General features: G+C 40.1%; 1 protein-coding gene across 1 annotated transcript in view; it reads left to right on the top strand.

The window, feature by feature from the left end:
* Positions 1-13,413, top strand: part of LOC106965314 (pregnancy zone protein-like) — a 47,968-nt gene that overhangs the window by 23,498 nt on the left and 11,057 nt on the right. The window contains exons 15-20 of the mRNA XM_015061321.3: positions 3,043-3,192; positions 6,201-6,365; positions 8,799-8,889; positions 12,123-12,282; positions 12,662-12,890; positions 13,197-13,323. Coding sequence (XP_014916807.3) covers positions 3,043-3,192; positions 6,201-6,365; positions 8,799-8,889; positions 12,123-12,282; positions 12,662-12,890; positions 13,197-13,323 — 922 coding nt within the window. The remainder of the gene's footprint in view (positions 1-3,042; positions 3,193-6,200; positions 6,366-8,798; positions 8,890-12,122; positions 12,283-12,661; positions 12,891-13,196; positions 13,324-13,413) is intronic.

The following is a 13,413-nucleotide window of genomic DNA, read 5'->3' as shown; positions in this document are numbered from 1 at the left end:
TTGATAATACAGAACAGGGGTATATGTATGTGCCCCATGTTGAGAACACAGCCTGGGCACTCTAATAATGACTATAGCATAAAAATATAACATAGTTGCAAATGGAGTCTTCTCATGTTTCCAAAGAATATATAGTTGTAACAAGAAGCCTCTATCCCAACAGAATTTGGTGCTTAACATGAACAATCAGAGAGCATCCACCAACTTCACTTATCTTTTTAAAAATATACCTAGGACTCTTTAACATGAATTTTATGAACATTCAAACTATGCAAGGTACCTGGGTGGCTCAGTTGGTTAAGCGTCCGACTTTGGCTCAGGTCATGATCTTGCAGTCCCGTGGGTTCGAGCCCCGAGTCAGGCTCTGTGCTGACAGCTCAGAGCCTGGAGCCTGCTTCAGATTCTGTGTCTCCCTCTCTCTCTGCCCCTCTCTGCTCATGCTCTGTCTCTCTCTCTCTCTCAAAAATAAATAAACATTTAAAAAAATGTTTTTAAGAACAAACAAAAAACTACACATTTAGGGGCGCCTGGGTGGCTCAGTCATTTAACTGCCTGACTCTTGATTTTGGCTCAGGTCATGATCTCACGGTTCATGAGTTCAAGCCCCACATTGGGCTCTGCAATGAGAGTGCAGAGCCTGCTTGGAATTCTCTCTCTCTCCTTCTCTTTCCACCCCTCCTGCATGCGCCCGTGCTCTGTCTCTCAAAATAAATAAGGAAACTTAAAAAAAAAAAACCAAAAAAAAAACTACGCTTTGATGGCAAGTGAACGTTTCTGCAATGCGAACTACATTAGATTATCTTTTTTAAAAAACATGTAATGATCTAAGAAAAATACACAATGGATTCTGATATAAAATTTTAATTCTATCGTACTAAAGAATGTTAGTAAACAGGACGGGTGTCCAAGGGCATAGTTTCTTCTGCTCTGTTTGGATGTTCTTTGTGTTCCATGTGAACCTAGAAGAGATTCCTGTCTCAAACTTCAATGCCCTTACTGCTAATCGTGGGTAGTTAGTTGTTGGTTACACCTTGGAATGGCCATGTTATGCTATAGCTTTCGGCACACTTTGCTTATTCCAGCAGGGGTTTCTTGCTGGTAGAAAACAGGTGACCATTCCTGAGTAACACCAGAAAATTGCCACAGAGGAGCGCAAGCCCCTGGATATCATTCTCAGTCTCTTCGTATCAAATATCTCGTAACTTATTCATCACGAGTAGAGAGACGCTGTGAAAACCAGAAAAGTATTTAGAAGAAAGGGGACTATTTTCATTTACCACCAGAAGTTAGAAAAAAAGACGTATTAAAAAGCTAAAAACTGAGGACCTTAGAAGGTAGACAGCCTGGCAGGCTGATGAACAAACAGAGGCAAGAACAGGCTGAGAAAATGGGAGGGAAGAGCCAAGTCGGTCTGAGACGTGTGTTCCCTCAAACCAATAATATACTTCAAGTATTCTCTTCAATCTTCATTAGGATAGAGAAAAACTGTTTTCTATCCAAAATTCGTATCTCTCTTTCTTACTTTAACAATAACAGATCTAGCGTATAGGTTAAATACCACATAACACTTTGCCTGTCATTCTTAACTGGATCGAATTACGAAGCATAACATTGATTAACTCTCTCTCTTTCACAAATAAATAAACATCAAAACAATTTTTTTTAAGGGGCGTTTTAGTGATTCAGTCGGGTAAGCATCTGACTTCAGCTCAGGTCACGATCTCATGGTTCGTGAATTCGAGCCCCACGTCAGGCTCTGTGCTGACAGCTCGGAGCCTGGAGCCCCCTTCGGATTCTGTGTCTCCCTCTCTCTCTGCCCCTCCCCTGCTCATGCTCTGTCTCTCTGTCTCAAAAAATAAATAAAAAAATTTTTTTTAATTTAAAAAATAAACACTACAAACATTTTTAAAGGATAACACTGATTAATATGGATAAGTGCAGACTCTCCAACTATGCCTTAAAATCCTTTGTTCGCATATCAGTAAAGCATTTTACATTTTCTAATGTAGTCACTTCTTGATTAATAGTCGTTTCAGTGGATTATAATGCCAAATAATTCAAGTGTTCATTTGAAATAGGCACTCACAAACATGTTTTCATACGCTTAAGTTTTCTGAAAACAAAAACAAACACGTTTTGTTTGAATTCTCCATACGCCATGTTTTCATAATATAGTGAACTACAGAGATGAATACTTCCTCATTTTGAGAATAAATCTATTAATTGTTTTTCGTGTAGCTCTCATGATACACGAATCCAATTGTTACATTAATTCACAGAGCGCATAGCAGGATGATCACGGTTAAATCCAGCAACACAAGTTAGATATTATTTTAACTAAGCATACTGACATTTCATTCCAATCCAAATCACCTTGCCGTTCAAGAACCCGGAAAGTTTCCTGGTGCTACTACAGACTCTAGATTCTAAATTATTTTCTTCTCTATTTTGAATATAAAATAAAACTCAGATGCTACTCCAGAAACGTACATAAACATAATCTTACATAAACAATATCTTACATAAACATGAAGAACGGATAGGTTCACTTATCAGTGAGTTTCTCCTGGCCGAAGCGGCCCTGCACCCCTTTAGAATGTCAGACGACTAAGACTGCGACCTGGAGGAGGCTTCAGGCGGCTAGTCTCAGAGGTGGAGCGTGACTTTTCACGGCACCGTGCAAACTGTGCGCCTTCACCACGAAAACACCGCACGGAGATAGGTCAAATGCAGCAGAGTATGTATCTTTGTTAGCAGTGTGTGCTCTTTTTCCCGTCGGGGATTCTGTCTCAATGTGATCAAAACCAATGTACATTTCACCAGTTACACGAGGACCAGGAAACCTCAGTGAACTGGAGCTACATTTCCAATTTATCCCAGAGATCGTTCACTGGTAGTCCCCACGGGTACGCACCTCTTAAGCCTGCTCCAAAAAGGATGAAGGGAAACCAAGCGTAGAAAGAATTAGTCCTCGTCTGGGGTAGAGGTGTTGAGGCTGTAATACTTAGAACATTTGCTGTCATAATCATATCCTTTTTACAGGTCAATTTGAGCTTCTCCTCAGCCCAGAGCCCACCGGCCTCAAACATCAACCTGGAGGTCACAGCCACTCCCCATTCTCTCTGTGCCCTCCGTGCGGTTGACCAGAGCGTTCTGCTCATGAAGCCTGAAGCTGAGCTCTCGCCTCATTCGGTGAGTCCCCTTTCAGCCTTGGATGTCAGAAAATGCACATATGCTAAGACCAGTTATAACTGAGAGGGCGCGTCCTTCAGAGGGTCAGGCATACTCTGGTAAGTTATGTATGAATTGGACTTGAATTCAGTTCCACAAAAGACATTGCGCCAGGTGCTTAACATAATCTGCTCTCACTTCATTCTCTCTCCTGATATATTCTCAGTGAGGGAGCAATATGGTTCCCCACTGCATTCACCACCTAGCACAGTACTTTATGAATAAAAGGTGCTCAACACATTGTTAGGGAATCAACACATGAGTAATAATTCCTTAAGGTGGTCATTATTACCTTAATTTTATGAATGAAGAAAACACAGCTATGACAGATAAAGCCACTATAGAATATATTAAAATATAATATATATTATATATAACGTTATAATATATACTATATATAATATATAATATATATTATATAAATTATATATTATATATAACGTTATAATATATACTATATAATATATAGTATATATTATATAAATTATATATTATATATTTAAATATAATGTATATGTTATATTACATAATATAACATACATATATTATGTAAAATTAGATAATATATATTATATATAACATATACATTATATTTAAATATAAAATATAATATATATCATATAAAATATATGTATTACACAAAAATATTATATAGTATATATTATATAGAAATATATATTATATAATATATAACATAATTTATATAATATATATTTATATTTATATTATATTTATATAATATAATATATTTATATTTAATATAGATTATATACAAATTATATTATATATAATATAATTATAATAATTATAATAATAATATAATATAAGTTGTATATAATATATATTAATTATAATTATATACATTTATATTATATTTATATAATATAATATATACTTATTTATGTATACATAAATATATAAATAGAATATATATTTATGTATAATATATAAAATATATAATATATATTATATGTAAAATATATAATATATATAAAATATATTTTAAGGGTGGAGTTTGAATCAAATCTCATTCCATGCCACCTTTAATGCACCACATCAAGATAGTATGTGAAATGCCTGATTTTTAAGCTTCCCCTAAAATCTAGGTGCTTGCTCACCGGTTTGAAGTATGGACAAAAGAGAGTTTCCATTCAAACTTGTCTTTCACAGATGTCTCTTGTAATAGAGCACTTTCAAAAAGGCCTTATAGTTTACTTTCTCTGTCTGTTTATTTATGCAACAAGGCTTCACTGCCTCTTCCCTAGAGGCTGGATCCTGCTCTGGGAACAGGAGTTCTAATGGTAAACTTTCAGATGTCGGTTTTGACCATCTTAGACTAATGGTCTTATGAGGCATTAACATAAACAAGTAAGCAACAAAAACATAAACATATAATAGTTCCCAATTTGGGTGAGGATAGTGAAAGAAATAAAAAAGATGCTGAGATAAAGAAAAAAAGAGTTGGACATTGTTTCAAGTGGAGATTAAGAGTGTCTCCTCGGGGCACCTGGGTGGCTCCGTCGGTTGGGCGTCCAACCGGCTCAGGTCATGATCTCACGGTCCGTGAGCTCGAGCCCCGCGTCGGGCTCTGTGCTGACAGCTCAGAGCCTGGAGCCTGTTTCAGATTCTGTGTCTCCCTCTCTCTCTGCTCCTCCCCAGTTCATGCTCTGTCTCTCTCTGTCTCAAAATAAATAAAAGTTAAAAAAATTAAAAAAAAGAGTGTCTTCTCATGGTCAGAGAATGAAGGAAAAAGGACAAGTATTACGAAGAATGAGGGCAGCGCGCCCGAAGGGCTTGAGGTCAGAACAAGACTGGAGTGTTCTAAAAGGAAAAGGTAATAACCTAATAAGGAATGGGGAGAGACGAGGATGGTAGGGACCGTAGGTAAAATGGAAAGTAAGGAAGATTGTGACGAGCTCTGTTAGCCTGGAGTGGAGTTTGGAGGTGACAGCAAATGCTATGGTAAATCTGAAGAGTTGTAAGCAGAAGAGTGCCAATTCCAATTTATCTGTTAAGGAGATGCTGTTTGCTGCTGAGCGAATGAGAGCAAGAATGAAAGAATGGGAACAATTAGTAGGTTATCATAGTAGCATAGGCAAGAGGTGAATGCAGCCACATTAGAAGGTCTGTGTTTATTTAATGGCCTGGGTACTATGTGACTGAGCAGGTGGCCTGACACCAGGCTCTGGGCAAAAACTGAACTGCAATTGATTTATTTCTAGGTTGCCTGGGCACCTAGTTTTTGGTCAAGCTAGAGTTGGAACTAAAATAGTAGACTAAAACAAACAAAAACAAAAAACTCAGTAAGAGTTCAAAAGAACTTAATCATAGAAAATGGGAAAAGGAATGAATTGGGAATGTACGGAAATTATTTCTGACTGTTGGGATTATGAATGGCTTTTGTGCTCCTGTCACACTTCTCTATGCTGTCCACACTTTTGGCTTCCTCTTAAAAGCGGGCATTGGGGGGGCACGTGGGTGGCTCAGTTGGTTAAGCATCCAACTCTTGATATCGGCTCAGGCTGTGAGCTCATGGTTGTGAGATCGAGCCCCATGTTGGGCTCCACACTAGGCATGGAGCCTACTCTCTCTCTCTCTCTCTCTCTCTGCCTGTCTGTCTGTCTCTCTCTCTCAAAATAAATCAATAAACTTAAAAAAAAAAAGATAGGCATTTGGTCTAGGAGACAGGAGACGAGTTTTATTCTTACTCAACCAAAATGGGCTCTGAGACTTTGATCAATTAATTTCATTTCTCTATGTATTAATGTCTTTTGTACCACAACAGGATTAGGATCCCTAACATTTATTATCTCCCCATGATTTGTCTGTGGTTCTCTGTATCATTGGCATGGGAGTATTCAATAAACACCACAATCTTTTAAATCCCAGATTGAACATTATCACACTAAAAATGAACTTAAAAGGCAAGACAAAACAAGAATTTTCCCTTTGTTCTCTCAATCTTGCAGGTCTATGATTTGCTGCCACCGAAGAGGGTCCCTAGCGTTGCACACGGAGGTCCCCGGAATGCATATGGTGAAAAATGTATCAATGCAGAAGACATAGTTCACAATGGAATTGTTTACACACCAAAGTGGGCCATAAAAGAGGATGACGTTTACAGTGTTTTTGAGGTAATTCACCTTCCCAAAAGTATAAACAACATTGAGTTTTAAGTTTTTGTTGAAGTGGAGAACAAATGGGCTTCTAAGCTCTAGAATCTGATCCTGCACCCCCCCAAAACAAAGCTAAGCTTAACAGAAAAACACTGAAACCTCAGAAGCACGGGGAACTTTGTGCACATATGGATATTCAATCATCAATGTATCTTGCACTCTGTAGCGCAAGTGGTATGCTTTTAGGGCCCACAGCCTCAACCAGGTTGATCCCAAAGCTGTTTACGACTGCCATAGCCCCCTCAGCAGTTGTCAGAGATTCTAGCGTGTGAGCATAGTGAAACATTTTCCACAGTGAAAGGTGAGTACCTTATTGGCGGCCATTATCGTCAGTCTGTTGCACAATACATACAATGTTGAATAAGTAAATGACTGAATACACAAAGTATAGTACTTTCATCATCTTTACTGCAGTAAAATTTCCGGGAAAACTGAAAGTAGTCTTTCACAAAGAAAAGATTTACAAAACTTGGGTCGGAATGTGAGCAGGCCTGGGGCAGCTTACATAAAATGTCTAGCTTTCAGATTAACTGTAACTAGACAGTGTTACGAAGGGAGACTTTGTCCAGCTTTGAGATGAAGTCTTATCACACGACCAAAGAGGGCTTAAAACCCTTATTGTAGGGGCGCCTGGGTGGCGCAGTCGGTTAAGCGTCCGACTGCAGCCAGGTCAGGATCTCGCGGTCCGTGAGTTCGAGCCCCGCGTCGGGCTCTGGGCTGATGGCTCAGAGCCTGGAGCCTGTTTCCGATTTTGTGTCTCCCTCTCTCTCTGCCCCTCCCCCGTTCATGCTCTGTCTCTCTCTGTCCCAAAAATAAATAAACGTTGAAATAAGCAGAGCTGCTTTAAAAAAAAAAACAAACCCTTATTGTATCTTGAGGAAACGTGCCCTTCTTCCACAGCGTAGCGGACAGCAATTTAAATCTCCTTCTTCTAGAGCCTCTGAGATCGTAAATCAGTTGGTGAGAGAGGGGTAGGTAGAGGACTCTTTAGGCTCATTAGCTAACTGTTTCATCTTTAAACATTTGCTTCTGACTTCTTTCTCCCTATTTCATGTCACTGCCACCACTGATAACTGTGTCTCAGCCTCGCACAGTTTCCCGCGTATTCGGAGGTAAGACAGCGAGTCGTATTTCCTGGTGACTAATAGTGAGGAAAGAGGTCGCTGGGACCAGGTGGACTCGAGGAATCAGGCTACTGTAGGCATCTGCATGTATGTTTGGGATGCAGAGATTCAAGATACTTGCAAGAAAATGAGAAAGAAAAGAAGCAAGACTAAATTAGGAAAGGGATGGGCTGAGCATAGATATTTAGGGAAAGACACATTTTCCAATAAAACTTAAACAACACAAAGTGTAACTAACTGTGAAGAAAAATCTCCAATGTGCAACCTTCTAATTTCAAATGAAAAGAAACATAAACAATTATTCTGTGCGCGCGCGCGCACACACACACACACACACACTATATATATATATATATATATATATATATTTGTTTGGAGAAACAAATATTGGTTGGTTGGAGAAAAGGAAGGGAAGATAAACATACAGGTGCAAAATAGTTTCTTGGATGCAAAAGATAATTAAAGAGGCATCAGCGTATAGCAACAAAATTCAGAAATAGGAATCAGTAGAATCAGGGTTCTAATCCCAACTCCTAGTCACTAACGGGATGAACTGGACTGTCTGTGAGTCCGTTTTCATATTTATAAAATAGCTCTCTTCCTTTTTGTGTGGCACTTTCACGATGATCCTATGGGCTATATGCATGATAATAATGAAAGTGTGATCACGTAGGGAAGGAAAAATTCCTCCTCTGCGCCTCGGGGTGTTCCGGCTGGACTAAGAATTCGATTTCCATGAGACCAATTAACAGGAGAGAAAAACGGTTTTATTACATGCTCTGGGGGCCCAATAATCAAATGGAGACCTAAAGGAATGAACAAACAGGAAGCTTTTGTACTTTTTAGCCAAAGAGAAGGCAAATCTGTGGGAAACTGACAGGGTAGAGAAAACGTGTTCGGGAGCTTTAGAATTCTAAATGGAATTTGGGCTGAGGTCATAGATTAAAAAAATAATAACGGGGTTTGTTCCTACAACATTCTTGGCTTTAAAGTTCCTATGTCTGGTGATAAGGATTTTTATTTCCCTTACCCTTTCCATGAAAGGGTACCTTTCCTGTGGGAGATTTATTTACCGCTGTGAGGAAGACAGAGGAGGCATTGAGTGTCCTTGAACCAAATGTTTCCCAGCTAGCCTCAATTCAAAATAATCAATACGCTATACTCGCTTTGGGCAGCCTGCTCTTGACCCCTACAGTACAAATGTAAGAAAAGATTCCATTCTCAGGATTGGATTGCCAATATGCCTTAATAACCCATTTTCTTCCAGTCTGCAGGATTAAATATTTTTACCAACTCAGAACTCCACAGTCCGTCTTTTTGTTGGCTGCCTCCACCATATCCTGTAGCCTATGAAGACGGTAAGGGGGAGATACCTTTGCCTGCTAGGATAATACGGGAAAAAAGGATGTTTTGCTGGGGTGGGGTGGGATGAAAAGTTATTTTTCCGAGTATGGACTCTTGTGAATCTGCCGCGACTTCTTGGTGCGTTGTCTTCAAATAACACCCCCTCCCCTCCAAAAAGAAACAATTTTTTTTTTAATTTTTTTTTCAACGTTTATTTATTTATTTGGGACAGCGAGAGACAGAGCATGAACGGGGGAGGGGCAGAGAGAGAGAGGGAGACGCAGAATGGGAAACAGGCTCCAGGCTCCGAGCCGTCAGCCCAGAGCCCGACGCGGGGCTCGAACTCCCGGACCGCGAGATCGTGACCTGGCTGAAGTCGGACGCTCAACCGACTGCGCCACCCAGGCGCCCCAAGAAACAATTTTTAAAGCAATTATCGTTTCATGTTTTTTACTCTGTCTCTGACATCAAAGTTGACTGCTTTTTTGTCCTAGCCTTCAGTAGTCTTGCGATTTCAAATCCTCCCTATCCACTGTGGGTTCGACACCTCAATTAGTCGGCATAAGACAGATTTTACTGCAATAATAACCAAACCCCCACAGCTCAGCAACTAAGATGATAACAGTTTGCTTTTCTTTGTTTGCTCACACAAAACTGCATATGCATCCAGTAGCTGTCCAGAACGGCTCCCTCCCAAACAGTGAGTTAGGGGTACCTGTTCTATTTTCATCTTGTGACTCCATTTCCCCTGTGCCATCCAAGACCATTACCATGGGAAAGGAGGGAAATGATTATTTTGTCCTGCTGTGGAAGTGGGATATCTGCCCTTCCTGCAAGGAAGGCTGAGAAATGTGAAAGATCGTATGGACATTAATTGTCTCTGTCATATTCTTTTATGAAAATCAAAGTGACTTTGATATGTTGAACGAAATAGAATAGCCCAACTTTTGGCAGTTAGACTACTGGTCTCCTTGTGTGTCCAGTATACTTGGCAAAGAGGAAAATTTGAAAAGATGCTGAGTATTCTTTTTTATTGCTGTCACGTCTAGAGAAAGTTTTCTCTACGTATTTGTATATCCACTAGGCCTACTTTCTAATAAGAAATGTTCTAGTATAAAGTGTTCCTTAAAAATAAAATAAACACGGACTTGAATACAGTAGACATTATTTACCTAAGAAGACAAAGAATAAAGTTCTAGTTGGCAACAGAGGAGCAAATCAGAATATTCCCTCAACAGAAAGAAAATTCTGTATAGTGAAAAAAGCAGTGTGCTAAGGGCCAAGGGACATGTTCTTATCTGTGTGGTAGGTCATATGGGACATTCCAAATTCACAGACTAAGGCTCAACTTCTTCAAATCTGAAATCAGAATGACAACATCAAAGTTACTGAGCATGTGTTGTGAGCATAAATGAAAAAATATAATCATGTTGCCATGAATAGTATATGTTTAAAAAAATAATTGAAAAGAGGGGTGACTGGGTGGCTCAGTCAGTTAAGCTTCTGACTCTTGATTTCAGCTCAGTTGATGATCTCGCGGTTCGTAAGTTTGAGCCCTGCATCGGGCTCTGCGCTGGCGGTACACAGCTTGCTTGGGATTCTCTCCTCTCTCTCTCCCTCTCTCTCTGCCACCCAACCCCTCTCAAGATAAAGAAATAAACCTAAAAAATAATAATGATAATAATAATAATAATTGAAAAGCACTATTACTTTATTTTCCTATCCCTCTTAATACCAAGTGTGCATTTTCTTTCCAGACATAAGAGAAAACATGCTCATAGAATGATCCAGAAAACCTAAAAACAGAGTAGTGTCATTACATTCTTACCCCAAATATTCTGTAAGACTCTATGCAAACTTTGCATTTGTATTTGTCACCTACCCATTCTTTCCTTTTCCTTCTCAGTTATAACACCTTATTCTTGTGCCTCATTATTTCATAACGAAATTACTTACAAACCACCCTAATTTACTTTTCTTGCCTCTGGTCCTTCTTCACGTCGGTCTATCCTGGATACTGTGAAGGGCACTATCACCCTTAAACGTTGCTCTTATCATGTCACTTATTTCCCGTAGATGGTCACCATTTCCAGAATTCATAGAATTATTGTACTTAAGGCTTTAAAAAGGCATGTTCCACTGTATTATTTTATGTGTATGTAAAATATATATCATATTTATATTTATATATTTACACCTGTGATCTTTAGATCTTCTGATCTCTAGAGTGTCACTTTTTTTTTTTAATTTTAATTTTTTTTTCAACGTTTATTTATTTTTGGGACAGAGAGAGACAGAGCATGAACGGGGGAGGGGCAGAGAGAGAGAGGGAGACACAGAATGGGAAACAGGCTCCAGGCTCCGAGCCATCAGCCCAGAGCCCGACGCGGGGCTCGAACTCACGGACCGCGAGATCGTGACCTGGCTGAAGTCGGACGCTTAACCGACTGCGCCACCCAGGCGCCTCTCTAGAGTGTCACTTTTATTTAAATCAAGCGAACTCCTGCATTAACAGATCTACTTTATTTGCCCTAATCTTCCTGGTACTTCATTATATAACTACACCTACTGTTTACTCAACAAACCCTCAAGATAGACATCTCACTCCCTTTTCCCTGTGGAGCATCCCTTCTGACCTCTGTGTACATACTTTTAGAGCCCTTTCCTTCAAATATCTCCTCGACTCTCCTTTGTTTCTCGTCTTTCAGTGATCATCTAAAATTCTACTTTGGTAAAGTCGTTCCTGGTCACTCAAAAGTTCATTTTCTGTCCTTTATTGAGTTTCTGGGGTCTATAACATCCTCTACTGTATTCTAGTGTTTGTGTCCCTATCTCATTCACTGTCAAGGAAAAAAGCGTTTCTTAAATCCTTTCTGTGGCTACTACTCATTCTTCGCATTCAGTTCTCACTGCAAGTGGAGAACACGTGATCATCCTTTCAGTGTAAAGGCACTATTTGGTGTGTTATTCCTCCCTTTGCTAGTTGAATAATCCACAGAGAGCTACATTTGTTTTCATTTCTGGAGAAAAATACATTTACCTCCAGACCCTTTGAAGGAGATAGGATTAGCTTTCCTAGAGAACAAATAGGTAAGTGAACAAAGTAACAAGCCGATAGGTTAAATTGCTCTGATAATGAACATTCCCTGAGCAAATGACCTTATTCTGCTTGAGAAACTAGGCAACGCAAAGAAATTCATGATAAAAATGAGGTTTATGTTGGGCCCTTCGTATTGTCTTTCCACAGCCCTTCCACAAGTCTTACCACAAGTAGCACCTGGTGTTGGAGGAAGAATTCAATCAATAACAATGAGTGAGAATGTTCCAGCCATGGTAGAACGTCCCAGGAAAGAGACAATCCGAAAGTACTTCCCTGAGACCTGGATCTGGGACTTGGTACCCCTCGAGTAAGTTGTGTGTTGCCCAGAATTTAGTTTAGGAAAAGATGTGACTCCTCCTCTTTGATTCTGGTGTTAGCGTTGGTTCCTGAGCCTTTCAGTGCTGTTCCATTTCTTTCCGGTAAACATTTAGGCTCATAGTTCATTGACCTCGTAGATCAGCAATGCGAATTTTTTTCTAATTTCACCCTGAGATATCTAAAACAATGGAAAGTGGGAAGCTACCCTTGCCTCTAAAAAGAAAAGAAAAACTTCCAGAGACCTCCTGAGGAGTCCCAAGTTTAGCATTGGCCACACTGGGTTACTAAGTTGCCCCGCTCTAGAATCAGCTATGGCCCGTGTTAAAAAATGTGTTGACTCACAGCGTTCCTCTTTTTTCCTTCTCCAGTTTATCAGGTAGAAGTGAGTTGGCAGCCAAGGTCCCTGACACCATCACTGAGTGGAAGGCCCATGCACTCTGTTTGTCTGGAACCACAGGGCTGGGTCTCTCCCCCATCATCTCTCTTCAAGTGTTCCAGCCCTTCTTCGTGGAACTCACTCTCCCCTACTCCGTGGTTCGAGGAGAAGACTTTACCCTCAAAGCCACCGTGTTCAATTATTTGTCCCACTGCATTCGGGTAAGGGCCCTTCTCTGGAAGCAAGCAAGAGTACAAGGAAGGCACCCAATCGCCATTCATTATCCCGGTCTCCTACATAATCCCCCGGCAAATCATAGCTGAATAATGATGTAGGCTAATTTTGGAATGGAATAGGTGCTAAGAGCAAAGCTACCTGGCCCGTCTAAGGTGGTAACGTTATATTTGCTTGGGGTTCTATATTTTCTGTGTATTCCTAAATTCAGATATTATTTCCACCTGATTCCTTCTTCCCCCCCCCCCCCCACCGTGTTCTTTCTCACACTTGTGGGCGGGTATGGGATTCAGGTCAGTGTGCAGCTAGAAGCCTTCCCTGACAACTCGGCCGACCTAGTGAGAAAGAATGAAGCCAATCACTGCGTCTGCGGAAGCAGGCAGAAAACGGTGTCCTGGACTGTGACTCCAAAGTCACTGGGTGAGTGATAAGGTTGTTGGCAACTCCCACTTCCTGTGTTGTAGTGATTTGCTTTCCACCCTGACCCTGACCTGGATACGTGGGGTTTTT

This window comes from Acinonyx jubatus, chromosome B4, assembly GCF_027475565.1.
Source record: "Acinonyx jubatus isolate Ajub_Pintada_27869175 chromosome B4, VMU_Ajub_asm_v1.0, whole genome shotgun sequence".
NCBI classification, from domain to species: domain Eukaryota; kingdom Metazoa; phylum Chordata; class Mammalia; order Carnivora; family Felidae; genus Acinonyx; species Acinonyx jubatus.
The sequence above is the reverse complement of the archived record's forward strand: the minus strand, read 5'-3'. Positions and strand labels throughout refer to the sequence as shown.